Genomic DNA, 13,960 nt, shown 5'->3' with positions numbered 1-13,960 from the left:
TAAACTGAAATCAGCGTCAGAAACCAGCAGAAATTTTTATCCCAGACAAAGATAGGTCAGGCATTTGGTCATTCTGTAACAACAGGATATTATCATATATAGGGATCTGTTTGTTCCACTAATACTTTGTTGATCTTTGGCCACATTGTATCGTCTTTCAGCCACTTGCCCTCCAGAGGATTTACCCCCCCCCCCCCCATCCTGACCACGCCATTTTTTGCGATACTGGCAGGGGAGGACTGACAACTCATGGGGCCCCCGGGCAATAGGGGATCATGGGGCCCCTGTGTCCTTGCCCAAACTCAAAAAAGCCTATGAAAAAGGTACCAGGGGCATCTCATGAGGCCCCCTACTGACTCCGGGCCCTCGGGCAGTGCCCGAGTTTCCAAATGGTCAGTCCGCCCCTGATAATACCCCTACCCTACAGTCATGCCCTTTCCTGGTGTAGCAAGTTTCGAAACCGTAACTGGATGACATTAAGTTTGCTAGAGCCCTACGTATGTATCCCAAATAATTTTCACTTTTTTTCATAAAATACAGTTTCTCATTCAGCCATTTCCTGTCTATCTGCATGCTAATCAGCATCAGCTTCACATCATCACTCTGGGTTGGCTTCCTGAGAGTGCCAATGGTGGATCATGCCTTGAAAAAGTCTTCCTCCCCCTTGAAGTTTCCCACATTTTGTGATGTTACCACCAAAAATGTCAATGTATTTTCTTGGGTTTTGATGTGGTAGACCAACACAAAGTGGCACATAATTTTGAAGTGGAAGGAAAAGGAGAAATGGTTTTCAACATTTTTTTACAAATAAATATCTGAAAAGTGTGGCGCATTTGTGTTCGGCCCCCCGGAGTCAATACTTTTTAGGACTCCCTTTTGCTGCAATCCAGCTGCAAGTCTTTTTGGGGATGTCTCTACCAGTTTTGCACTTCTAGAGAGGGACATTTCTGCCCGTTCTTCTCTGCAAAATAGCTCAAGCTGTCAGATTGGATGGAGAGCATCTGTGAACAGCAATTTTCAAGTCTTGCCAGATTCTCTATTGGATTTCAGTCTGGACTGTGACTGGGCCAATTCTAACACATGAAGATGCTTTGATCTTAACCATTCCATTGTAGCTCTGGCTGGATGTTTCGGGTCGTTGTCCTGCTGGAAGGGGAACCTCCACCCCGGTCTCCAGTCTTTTGCAGATTCTAACAGGTGTTCTTCTAAGATTGCTCTGTATTTGGCTCCATCCATCTTCCCATCAGCTCTGACCAGCTTCCCTGTTTCTACTGAAGAAAAGCATCCCCACAACATGATGCTACCACCACCATGTTTCACAGTGGGGATGGTGTGTTTAGGATGGTGTGCAGTGTTCGTTTTCCGCCACACATAGCGTTTTGCTTTTCAGCCAAAAAGTTCAGTTTTGGTCTCATCTGACCAGAGCACCTTTTTCCACATGTTTGCTGTGTCCCCCACATGGCTTCTCACAAACTGCAAACGGGACTTCTTATGGCTTTCTTCCAACAATGACTTTCTTCTTGCCACTCTTCCATAAAGGCCAGATTTGTGGAGTGCACGACTAATAGTTGTCCTGTGGACAGATTCTCCCATCTGGGCTGTGGATCTCTGCAGCTCCTCCAGAGTTACCATGGGCCTCTTGGCTGCTTCTCTTATGAATGCTCTCCTTGCCCGGCCTGTCAGTTTAGGTGGACGGCCAAGACTTGGTAGGTTTTCAGTTGTGCATTTTCAGATGATGGATTGAACAGTGCTCCGTGAGATGTTCAAAGCTTGGGATACTTTTTTATAACCTAACCCTGCTTTAAACTTCTCCACAACTTTATCCCTGACCTGCCTGGTGTGTGTCCCTTGGCCTTCATGATGCTGTTTGTTCACTAATGTTCTCTAACAAACCTCTGAGGGCTTCACAGAACTGCTGTATTTATACTGAGATTAAATTACACACAGGTGAACTCTATTTACTACTTAGGTGAAATCTGAATGCAAACAGTTCCACTAGATTTTAGTTAGGGGTATCAGAGTAAAGGAGGACTGAATACAAATGCACGCCACACTTTTCAGATATTTATTTTTAAAAGATTTTGAAACCCATTTATCATTTTCCTTCCACTTCAGTTATGTGCCACTTTGCATTGGTCTATCCCATAAAATCCCAATAAAATTAGTTTACGTTTTTGGTTGTAACATGACAAAATGTGGAAAATTTCAAGGGGTATGAATACTTTTTCAAGGCGCTGTATGTACCGTAGGTCAACTATTGATGGAGAATATATGGGATAGGTAGATGAGTGGATGATGAACTGTTAACCGGCAAGGGCTTTAACAGGTTGGCAAAGGGGAAAAGTTAAGACAACAGTTTGGCCAGGCCTCTATGTCCCCGTCATTAGAAAATGATATTGTTATATCATATGCAGGGGCGGACTGACAACTCATGGGGCCCCCGGGCAATAGGGGATCATGGGGCCCCTGTGTCCTTGCCCAAACTCAAAAAAGCCTATGAAAAAGGTACCAGGGGCATCTCATGGGACCCCCTACTGACCCCGGGCCCTCGGGCAGTGCCCGAGTTTCCAAATGGTCAGTCCGCCCCTGGGCATATGACACTACATGATCTACCCCAGAGTTTTAATTCAAATATGTTCCTTCACGAGTGACATTTTTGTTTTAGATGCCCTTTACTGCAGTGCACAAGTACGAGAACCAAACAATGGTGAAGAATATTTTATTGTTGAATTTTTCCAATGATCGGTTCCTAATCATCACCTTTTTGTTATCCCTCATTTATTGCACTATCCTGATTGGCAATTTCTGCATTTTTATCATCATTAGGGTTGAAGCACATCTGCACACCCCGATGTACTTTTTTCTTAGTAATCTCTCTGTGTTGGACACTTGTTACTCCTCCACCACTCTCCCGATTATGATATTCAATTGTGCGACAGGCAACAAAAAGATTTCCTTTGTGAATTGTATTGCACAGTTGTATCTGTTCGTCTCCCTAGGTGGAGCTGAGTGTATTCTTTTGGCTGTGATGGCGTATGACCGTTTCGTTGCCATATGCAACCCATTACGTTATCCGGTGCTCATGAGAATGAAACTTTGTGCCGGCCTTGCAGCTACATCATGGTTGAGTGGGTTTCTTGATTCTATCCTTCACACGGTCATGGCTTCCAAACTTACATTCTGTCAGAGGGATGAGAGTGTAAATAATTTTTTTTGCGATGTTCCACCATTGGTACAAGTAGCCTGTAACCCCACCAAGACCAGCAAAATATTATTATACGTCGTCAGCGTGTTCCTTGGCTTCACCCCATTTCTTTATATCGTTATAACCTACGTCCACATCATCTCCACCATCATGAAGATCAAGTCTTCTGAAGGACGATCCAAGGCCTTTTCTACCTGCTCCTCCCATCTCATTGTAGTCACGGTGTTCTACAGCACAGCTATCCTTAACTACGTTGGACCAAGAGGTTACTCCATTGAGCTGGAAAATGTAGCATCTCTCTTGTATGGAATTCTGACGCCAGTCGTAAACCCAATAATATACTGCCTGAGGAACAAAGAAGTCAAAGGGGCTTTGAGAAAACATTTCTGGAGAGGGTATTTTATGAGTTACAGATAACTGTGTATTTTCATATGTTGTATTATCCCGAATGTTAGTTTTTGGCTCATGGAACCTGGAGCAGTACACCTCAGCAAGGGGCTTCTACTATGAAGAACAAATGTCAGTTTCATTCCTCCCAGGTATCACCTATTACAATCCCTGTATCACCTATCCCAAGAATTATCTACCCCCTTACCTTAACATTTCAAACAACTCTGTTGCTGAGAAAAAAAATGTCAAAAAGGGGGTTTGTACCAGGGGCGGACTGACCATTTGGAAACTCGGGCACTGCCCGAGGGCCCGGGGTCAGTAGGGGGCCCCATGAGATGCCCCTGGTACCTTTTTCATAGGCTTGTTTGAGTTTGGGCAAGGACACAGGGGTCCCAAGATCATCTATTGCCCAGGGCCCCATGATTTGTCAGTCCGCCCCTGGTTTGTACTCACCTGACCTGTGATCTATGACTGCCTGAAACATCTTCATATCCAACATACAGGTGTATCAGATGCCTGGTCTGCTGATGTGCTCTGTGGTTCCTTCCACCAACCCCTACACCAATACAGGACACAGTAATGACAAAAAGGTCAGCAAAAAAGAAAACATCACATGATTGGGGGCACAGGCCTGTTTGGAAGAAAGTTTTCAATTTATGTAACCAAATTAGGGATACAACATGACCAGGGACTCCTCCATAGCTTTCTCCATACTCCGAGGATCCTTTAGGTAGCAAAGAAAGGTCTCTTATTATTCCTCCTCTCTGCAGATAGGGCACTCATCCCCAAACACAGGTGATAGACCATTGATCCACATATCAGGGTTGGTCAATGTACTTAATCACGTACTTTACCATGAGAATTGAGAAATGAACTGCCAATTTACATGACTGATGCCAACATTTTGCTGCGACATGTTGTATCTGGATGGAATTCTTTAACTCTTCCCATCTCCATTCCCTTCTTTGACCCAATTTATTGGTGTCATGGTCAGGGGCGGACTGACCATTTGGAAACTCGGGCACTGCCCGAGGGCCCGGGGTCAGTAGGGGGCCCCATGAGATGCCCCTGGTACCTTTTTCATAGGCTTTTCTGAGTTTGGGCAAGGACACAAGGGCCCCATGATCCCCTATTGCCCGGGGGCCCCATGAGTTGTCAGTCCGCCCCTGGTCATGGTACTAGTGTTGGCACCTCAGGACTCAGCTTGCTGGACTCCCAACCTTTCTTCTCCCCGCCTTCTTTCCTTCTGTCTGTGTCAAGCACCGCCTGGCGGCATCTCTAGCAGCCTACGGCACGGGGTTCCACAGGGCGCGGGGTCTAAGTCCCAATCTGCTTGTTCACCAGGGCCCCTGATGGTGGGCATGGACTTGGAGCAGACTGAGACCAGGTCGCCACCCTTGAGTATGTCTTGAAATGGTAGAGAGCGCCGCCAGAGGTGTGCGGGTATTGGAGCCTGACGTGAAGAGGTTGGCAGGCCTGGTAACAGGGATAGATCCGTGCGGGATGGATGAATCGTCAGGGTAGCGTTAGGCGTAGTCAGGCAGGCCAGGTCAGCAACGTGCGGGCAGCGAGGTACCAGACCAGCAGGCAGAGAATGGTCAGGGTCACAAGCCGGGTTCAGTAACTAGCGGGTAGCGCGGTACAGAGGATCAGACAGAAGGATGGTCAGGTAAGCCAGGGGTCAGACAGGAGACAATCAGCAGGGTCAGGAACAATGCAGAGGTCGGCAACAGAAGCTTCACAGGATCAGATAACAAGAACAGGCAATAAAGACCAAACGGCAATTTGACATACCTCATGTCCTGTTTAAATAGCGCGCCCTGCGCTGTCATTGGTGCCAGGTGCGTGTCCGCGATTGCGAGTGCGCATGCGCGGCCGTCACGATCGCGTAGGTCCCGCTGCTCGCTGGCTAGAATGTATCGGTGCTCTGCGCATGCACTGCCCGGCGTATCGCGGAAGAGTCAACGATCCCTGACAGTCTGGTCCCTACTCCAATGTCTAGGTGTTGCAGCAAGGATGGCGCATCTCCAACCATACGTACAATCATGACTTCCTTGCTTATTATTGTAACATCAGCCAACTTCATAACACATTGTTTCCTGTGTACCCTGTATCTTCTAATGTACCTACCTCAGAACCTTTGGATGGAGGAGCATGCCTCTTACTTATGTGCCCTTATGTGCCCTTTTTGTGTACTATGTTGAAAACTTAAATAAAACCTATTTCTTGAAAAATCTTCCCAAGGACACAGACAGCAATGCCAAGAACCCAAAAGATGTTCTTACCCCATCAAATAGCTATCTACTGACCAATATTATGGGACCAAAGCTAACGTCACCAGGAACACAAGGTATAGATGCACATTTTAAGCTCAAATAGGGCAGATCAATGTTTTATGGATGTTTTCTCGTACTGTAGACCTACTGTAGATGGTTATAAAAGTGTAGTTTTATATTTAAAAAATTTAAAAATGGCACTAGACTGGAGCCTGGCCAACCTTCTAACGATTGGTTATCATCACCTACTAGGTGACACGATTTTCAGGTTAATTTAGCAATTTCCTTTAAAAGAATTCGACCAGAGTCAAATGATAGACTGATTGGGCCATCTGTCACTGGTAGTCAAAGCCCAGGCAACAACAGAGGCAGATTACAGGAAAAAACAGTCTTTGGTTCCTTTGTTCCAGAAGGCTTTTGGCAATTTAAACTTCAAAAATAATCAAAAAATAACGCTAACATTTGGATTTGGCTTGGAACATCTAAATGGAAAAAAAAAAAAAAATCAAACCCAACACCTTTTAAGGTTTAGGATCAACACTAACATAGATAATAGAACTATTATTGCTAAAAACAGTGGCTAAATGGTTAGCACTTCCACCTCGCAGTACTCGGGGTCGCTGGTTTGAATCCCAGCTACGGCACCACCTGCCTGGAGTTTGCATGTTCTCCCTGTGCCTGCGTGGGTTTTCTCTGGGTACTCTGGTTTCCTCCCACACTCCAAGGACATGCTGGGAGGTGAATTGGCTCCTGTCTAAATTGTCCCTAGTATGTGTATGTATGAATGTGAGTTAGAGACTTTAGATTGTACGCTCCTTGAGGGTTAGGGACCTTAGATTGTACGCCCCTTGAGGGTTAGGGACCTTAGATTGTACGCCCCTTGAGGGTTAGGGACCTTAGATTGTACGCCCCTTGAGGGTTAGGGACCTTAGATTGTACGCCCCTTGAGGGTTAGGGACCTTAGATTGTACGCCCCTTGAGGGTTAGGGACATTAGATTGTACGCCCCTTGAGGGTTAGGGACTGATGTGAATGTACAATATATACATAAAGCACTGCGTAAATTGATGGCGCTATATAAGTACCTGAAATAAACACTATAAGTGTGATATTTTTGTTTTCTGTTTAACCAGTTCAGCTTTCAGCCCTGTACGCCCTCTATGCATTAAGGGTTCATGTACACTGCAGTTGATAAACTGCGTTTTTTTCAGCAGCCCCTGAACTCTCCCTAATGTCTTCCTATGTGTCCATGTACACGTCATTTACAGGCAGTTGAGTTTACAGTCGTTTTTTTGAGCGCACCAAACTTGCGTTCAGGAGTAGATTTTATCAGCGTTTCAAAATCCAAATGCTTGTAAATGCGGTTAACCACGTTTAAAAGCGTTTGCGTTTAGAAGCGTTTTTAACTGTTCCATATCCAGATGCTGTCCAGAGCCTTTTTTCAATCATCAGAAATGCATGCAAAGTGTTTTCCATGTATTAAAATGGCCTAGTACACCAGCGCAGCCAGTTCCAGGTTCTGCGTGAAGGAAACAATGGTAGAACGCGCCACATTATGCTCATGATGGAATCCATAGTGAATACAACCAGAAAAGACAGGTCATCTCAACACATACTGCTCTCTCTGCTTCTGCTCTCTCTATTTCTCTCAAAATGTCTGAAATAGTTAATTTTTTACTGTTTTTCAGTCCATTCTGGGCATTTTGGAAGGTCTCCTGAGGTTATCTTAAAAAAACGCTTCTAAACGCAAACGCTCATACACGCGTATAAACGCGGTATGCAAACGCAGCTAAACAGACATTTTTTAACCTACGCTATCATTCTACTGATTTGCAGATGACTTTGTCATTATTTAAGGCAGCAAAGTGTATTATAATTTGTTGCATTTAAAATTTCACTAAAATTATAATTCTGGTACAAGGTATTAGAAAGTTATTTACAAGCATTTTATTTTCTTTCAGTTTTGTGTTTTCTTTAACATGACACTAAAAAATTAATTTAAAAAAATTTAAAATTTCCCTGATTAGAAAAATATAAAAATAAATTAGGGAAAATAATAGTTAAGGGAGAAGGGGGAGGAGTAATTATGGGAGATTAGCGTTAACAACGGATTAACTAGGAACAAATCTTATTTAAAACATTTTTCTTTGTTAGGTTGCCTTAACTGACATCATATTCATATCAAAACTTTTTTTGATCCCTTTGATCTATAGATGGAAAAGCAATATTAATAATATTATAACAATATTGCTTTATATCTCACTATTTGGCATCTGAACAGTGTTTATAAACATTGTGTCAGATGGATGTTTTCATGAGAGCAGCAGCCTTTATAGCTGTATCCGTCTTTTGGGGTTATGACAAATGGCCCTCCCCAAAAAGGATATTGCACTATACCTGTAGGTAAAAAAGAGAACCGGAACCTTCACTAAGGCTGGCTATACATTAATCATACAATCAGGGGGTTGAACGACAAAAAAAAAAAAAATATTTGATTCCCCCATCCACACATTTGAGGTGGATGGGGAAATCACTATTGTGTTCTGCCGGTAGATGGTTCCCCACCATCAGAATACAACGGATCTGTGCTCCTGGCTGTAACTGGCGGCATTGATTGATCATGAAAAATCTGATAGGATCATAGTCAACCAATAGATCAACAACCAGCCTACCCATACATGGATTGAAATTTGGCCGGCCCTTGCTGAACCAGCCAAATTTGCTCGATGTATGGCCGCCCTAAGTAAAAGATTTAAATTGTAAAAAAAACGTTGGCAGTGCCTCCACCCAGGATAGGGTCTCTGTGAACAGAAGGGATTCCCTTCCGGAAAGGTTAACCAGTAAACTAATCAAAGTAACTGGGAGTAGAGGTTCTACTACAACCAGCATATAACAATGACCATAAGTATACAGATGTGCACCAGTATGGATATAATACAAACTTTAAAAAAGAAAAAAATGTTTAAATGGGCAGCACAGTGGCTAAATGGTTGGTACTTCCGCCTGGCAATACTAGAGTCGTTGGTTCGAATCCCAACCACGGCACCACCTCCCTGGAGTTTGCATGTTCTCCCTGTGCCTGCATAGGTTTTCTCCGGGTACTCCGCTTTCCTCCCACACTCCAAAGATATGTTGGTAGGTGAATTGGCTCCTGTCTAAATTGTCCCTAGTATGTGTATGTATGAATGTTAGTTAAGGACCTTAGATTGTACACCCCTTGAGGGTTAGGGACTGATGTGAATGTACGATATATATGTAAAGCGCTGCGTAAATTGACGGCGCTATATAAGTACCTGAAATAAATAATAATAGTACATACATCCATTGCACAAACAGGTATTATCAGCTAAGGGCCAGTAAGAGTCCTGGTGGAATTGTGCACATATACCTGGGTGCATATATTTATAATAGAGATGAATGTTGCAGCAAAGTTCAATTACAGGTTCTCCTGGGTAGGATTGTGATGTGATGTCTGTCTTTGTGTCAGACACCTGAAGACAAGATCAGCAGTGATAGGGAGATCCTTCAACTGTTGTCCAACCAGCCCAGTACAGAGCTTCTCACCAGTAGAAACTGTTGTGTGGCAATAGGAACTCTGTCTATCTACTCTGTGTCTTAGTTCCTTGTAGTTTCTAATCTGTCATGCAACCAGACCTCTAACTACCATAAATGTGCTTTAGATGACTAACCTGGCTCTAGTCTATGCTGGTTTTTGATCCTTGAGCTAAAACTAGCTATAGAATCCCAGACTAGAAGGGACAGGTTTAACTAAAATAACAATAGCTGCATATAAACTCTATTGCAATAAATAGGTTCACCTACTATACTGGAAGGTGGCCACTACACACATACTGTACAGTAGCACAGACCTAGCTATCTGGCACTGTGAATATGAGATAATAACAATAGGACAGAGGCAGGGGCGGACTGACAACTCATGGGGCCCCCGGGCAATAGGGGATCATGGGGCCCCTTTGTCCTTGCTCAAACTCAAAAAAGCCTATGAAAAAGGTACCAGGGACATCTCATGGGGCCCCCTACTGACCGCGGGCCCTCGGGCAGTGCCCGAGTTTCTAAATGGTCAGTCCGCCCCTGGACAGAGGTATGTCTGCCACAAGAATTCAAATACACACTCAAGATGCTATGGGTAGCTACAGTTAAACTATTAGAACACTTGCCTATTTGTCTCTGCTTCTGGCCTGGGTGAAATACAGCAGCTCCTACATCTAAAACGTCACGTGACTTGGTTCTGAGCTTACTTCCTGGAGACACCCTATTAAATACTATCACAGTCCTCCAATTGGGGTTTCTGAACCAACTAGCAGGGATAGGAAATACCTGTCTGTAACCAACCAAGAAGTTGGCTTTTTTTTATTCATCAATAAAAAATAATTTGTAAACTACAAAAAAAAAAAAGGAAGTTGGCTTTGTTAATCCATCTTGCTTGTAGCTCATCAGCATGAGATAAGCCACTGTTCATTGGTTCAGCTCTTACTGTCTCTCTCTGAGCCCATTCCACACATGGTGTCGCATTACAGGGGTGTTGCAAAGATCAGAATCATGTGACAAGAGCCTGCATGAGGTTTTAACCAGGCTCAGTTGCAGTTTTTATCTACATGAATTTAGCAGTTTATTGATTGACTGTGTGTTGTAATCATCATTATTATTATTATTTATATTAATATTTAGGATTTACAGTGTATAGTACCAAAAGTTTGCTCAGCACTTTACAAAACAAAGGGAGACAATACAGATACAGTATATAATTCATAATTAAAAGGTCCCTGCCCTTTAGAGCTGTTATTTTGAATGTGTTTTTTAATTAATGTTAGTTTGTTTCTTCTATTATTAGCCCAGTTATATTATTAGTGGTGGCGGGGGAGAAATTCCCAGTGGGTTCTGCTTTCAGGATATATTCTCCAAACATTCAGTGATTCTCATTAGGTATGTGCAGATTAAGTGTATGTATGACATCGGCTTCTGAGATGCAAAATGTCATAGAATAATAATAATAATAACAACAATGAAATAAACTGTAGCCATATTAGTTTTCAGATTCTTCATCTGAGCTGTTTTTTGTAGTTTTTTTATTATCTTGTTGTAATGTCCTCATTACTTTACTTTTCCGGGCAGTTCATACACAACCATTTCATGAAATGATAAGGTATGTTGCTTATTATTTTTGTTGCTTTTTAAATAACATTTATAGTAATTATTTTGTCGTGTGCGTACTTTGTTATACTGAAACCAGCAACCAGCAGGAGACAATTTTCATCCCAGACAAAAGCAGGTCAGGTATTTGGTCATTCTGTAAAAACAAGGATATACTCATACAGAGGGGTCTGCTTGTTCCAGTAATATGGTTTTCCAGATGGTTCCTGCTTTTAGCCTAGGTTCACGTACATGCTGTATGGGAAACACAGCGAATCCTGTTTTCCTGCACCGCATCCAAATTGCATTGTGTTCAAGCAATGTGCTGCAGGTGTCAGTGTTAAGTTAATGACACCCTAAAACCTGGTCGCAAAACACAGCGTGACCGCCATAATCGGATCACATGGGTCTGAACACCTCTTCGATCCAGTGCGGCAAAAGAAAAGCTGTGTGCACCTGTCACACGTGGGTGCAGTGCAATTTGAGCCATGCAAAATTAACTGGGGGAATCAATGGTGGAGAAGGATCTGGGGGGTCAATGGTGAAGGATCTTGGGGGTTAATGGTGAAGAAAGATCTGGGGGAATCAATGGTGGAGAAGGATCTGGGGGGGTCAGTGGTGGAGAAGGATCTGGGGGGGTCAGTGGTGGAGAAGGATCTGGGGAGGGTCAATGGTGGAGAAGGATCTGGGGGGGTCAATGGTGGAGAAGGATCTGGGGGGGTCAATGGTGGAGAAGGATCTGGGGGGGGGGTCAATGGTGGAGAAGGATCTGGGGGTTCTGGTAGATCACAAGCTTAATAATGGCAGCAATGCCAAGCTGCGTGTTATAAAGTGAGCAAAATCCTCTCTTGTATTAAAAGAGGTATAGACTCCAGAGAGAGAGATATCATTCCCCTCCCCCCCCCCCCCCCCGGGTACAAATCATTAGTAAGACCTCATCTGGAATATGCAGTTCAGTTTTGGGCACCAATGCACAAAAAGAACATTAGGGAACTGGAGAAAGTACAGAGAAGGGCAACCAAACCGATAAGAGGCATGGAGGAGATCAGCTATGAGGAAAGATTAGAGGAACTGAATTTATTCTCTACTGAGAAGAGGAGATTAAGGGGGATATGATCTCCATGTATAATATATAAGGGGGGATATGATCTCCATGTATAATACATAAGGGGGATATGATCTCCATGTATAATACATAAGGGAGGATATGATCACCATGTATAATACATAAGGGGGGATATGATCTCCATGTATAATACATAAGGGGGGGATATGATCTCCATGTATAATACATAAGGGGGGATATGATCACCATGTATAATACATAAGGGGGGATATGATCACCATGTATAATACATAAGGGGGGATATGATCTCCATGTATAATACATAAGGGGGGGGGATATGATCACCACGTATAATACATAAGGGGGGATATGATCTCCACGTATAATACATAATGGGGGATATGATCTCCATGTATAATACATAAGGGGGATATGGTCACCATGTATAATACATAATGGGGGATATGATCTCCATATATAATACATAAGGGGGGATATGATCACCATGTATAATACATAAGGGGGGATATGATCTCCATGTATAATACATAAGGGGGGTATGATCTCCATGTATAATACATAAGGGGGGATATGATCTCCATGTATAATACATAAGGGGGGATATGATCTCCATGTATAATATATAAGGGGGGGGGATATGATCTCCATATATAATACATAAGGGGGGATATGATCACCATGTATAATACATAAGGGGGGATATGATCTCCACGTATAATACATAAGGGGGGATATGATCTCCATATATAATACATAAGGGGGGATATGATCTCCATATATAATACATAAGGGGGGATATGATCTCCATGTATAATACATAAGGGGGGATATGATCTCCATGTATAATATATAAGGGGGGGGGGATATGATCTCCATATATAATACATAAGGGGGGATATGATCACCATGTATAATACATAAGGGGGGATATGATCTCCACGTATAATACATAAGGGGGGATATGATCTCCACGTATAAATACATAAGGGGGATATGATCACCATGTATAATACATAAGGGGGATATGATCTCCATGTATAATACATAAGGGGGGATATGATCTCCATGTATTATACATAAGGGGGGATATGATCTCCATGTATAATACATAAGGGGGATATGATCTCCATGTATAATACATAAGGGGGGATATGATCTCCACGTATAAATACATAAGGGGGATATGATCTCCACGTATAAATACATAAGGGGGGATATGATCACCATGTATAATACATAAGGGGGGATATGATCTCCATGTATTATACATAAGGGGGGATATGATCTCCATGTATAATACATAAGGGGGGATATGATTTCCATGTATAAATACATCAGTGGTTCACATAGTGAACTCGGTGTAGAGCTTTTCACCCTGAGGTCATCACAGAGGACAAGGGGGCGCTCTTTACGTCTGGAGGAAAAAAAATTTAATCTCCAAACACGGAAAGGTTTCTTCACAGAAAGAGCTTTGAAAATGTGGAATAGACTCCCTCAAGAGTTGGTTCTGGCCAGCTCAGTGGATTGCTTGGTGCAGGTGCGGTGCGGTTAGAGCCATACAAAATGTATGGCTACAATTGCACCGCATAAAAATCGCATGTAATTTGCACAGGTGCGGTGTGGTTCCTGTGCGAATTACATGCCATATACCGCATATTTGTGAACTCAGGCTAATAGCTGTTCAGTATGTTACTTTAAAAGGTTATACTTTGCACAAACTCTATACTCTGCACTGGGGACACCATGTTTATTATAAAAATAGGAGTCTTAAAATGTTTTCTTTCGCAGTTCAGCAAACACAGCAACAAAAGCTAAGGAGACAAAAACTGTAAACCTGTACACGTACCTGACT

At 43.0% G+C, this 13,960-nt stretch overlaps 2 protein-coding genes across 2 annotated transcripts in view; both read left to right on the top strand.

Annotated features, from left to right (window-relative positions):
* The window catches only part of LOC149441765 (nicotinamide/nicotinic acid mononucleotide adenylyltransferase 1-like), a 51,027-nt gene that overhangs the window by 10,861 nt on the left and 26,206 nt on the right, over positions 1-13,960 (top strand). The gene's annotated exons all lie outside the window — the stretch shown is intronic.
* LOC149441768 (olfactory receptor 5V1-like) lies at positions 2,666-3,622 on the top strand. Its single transcript, XM_089656913.1, has one exon. The coding sequence runs from the start codon at positions 2,666-2,668 to the stop codon at positions 3,620-3,622; it is 957 nt and encodes a 318-aa protein (XP_089513039.1).

The sequence above is a fragment of the Staurois parvus genome, unplaced genomic scaffold (genome assembly GCF_062004578.1).
Source record: "Staurois parvus isolate SC_StPar_1 unplaced genomic scaffold, SC_StPar_1.0 ptg000949l, whole genome shotgun sequence".
Classification (NCBI taxonomy): Eukaryota; Metazoa; Chordata; class Amphibia; order Anura; family Ranidae; genus Staurois; species Staurois parvus.
This window is presented reverse-complemented; position numbering and strand designations above follow the sequence as displayed.

Excerpts from the sequence above, each read along its gene's own strand:
- LOC149441768 (XM_089656913.1), top strand. The coding sequence starts at position 2,666 with ATGCCCTTTACTGCAGTGCACAAGTACGAGAACCAAACAATGGTGAAG.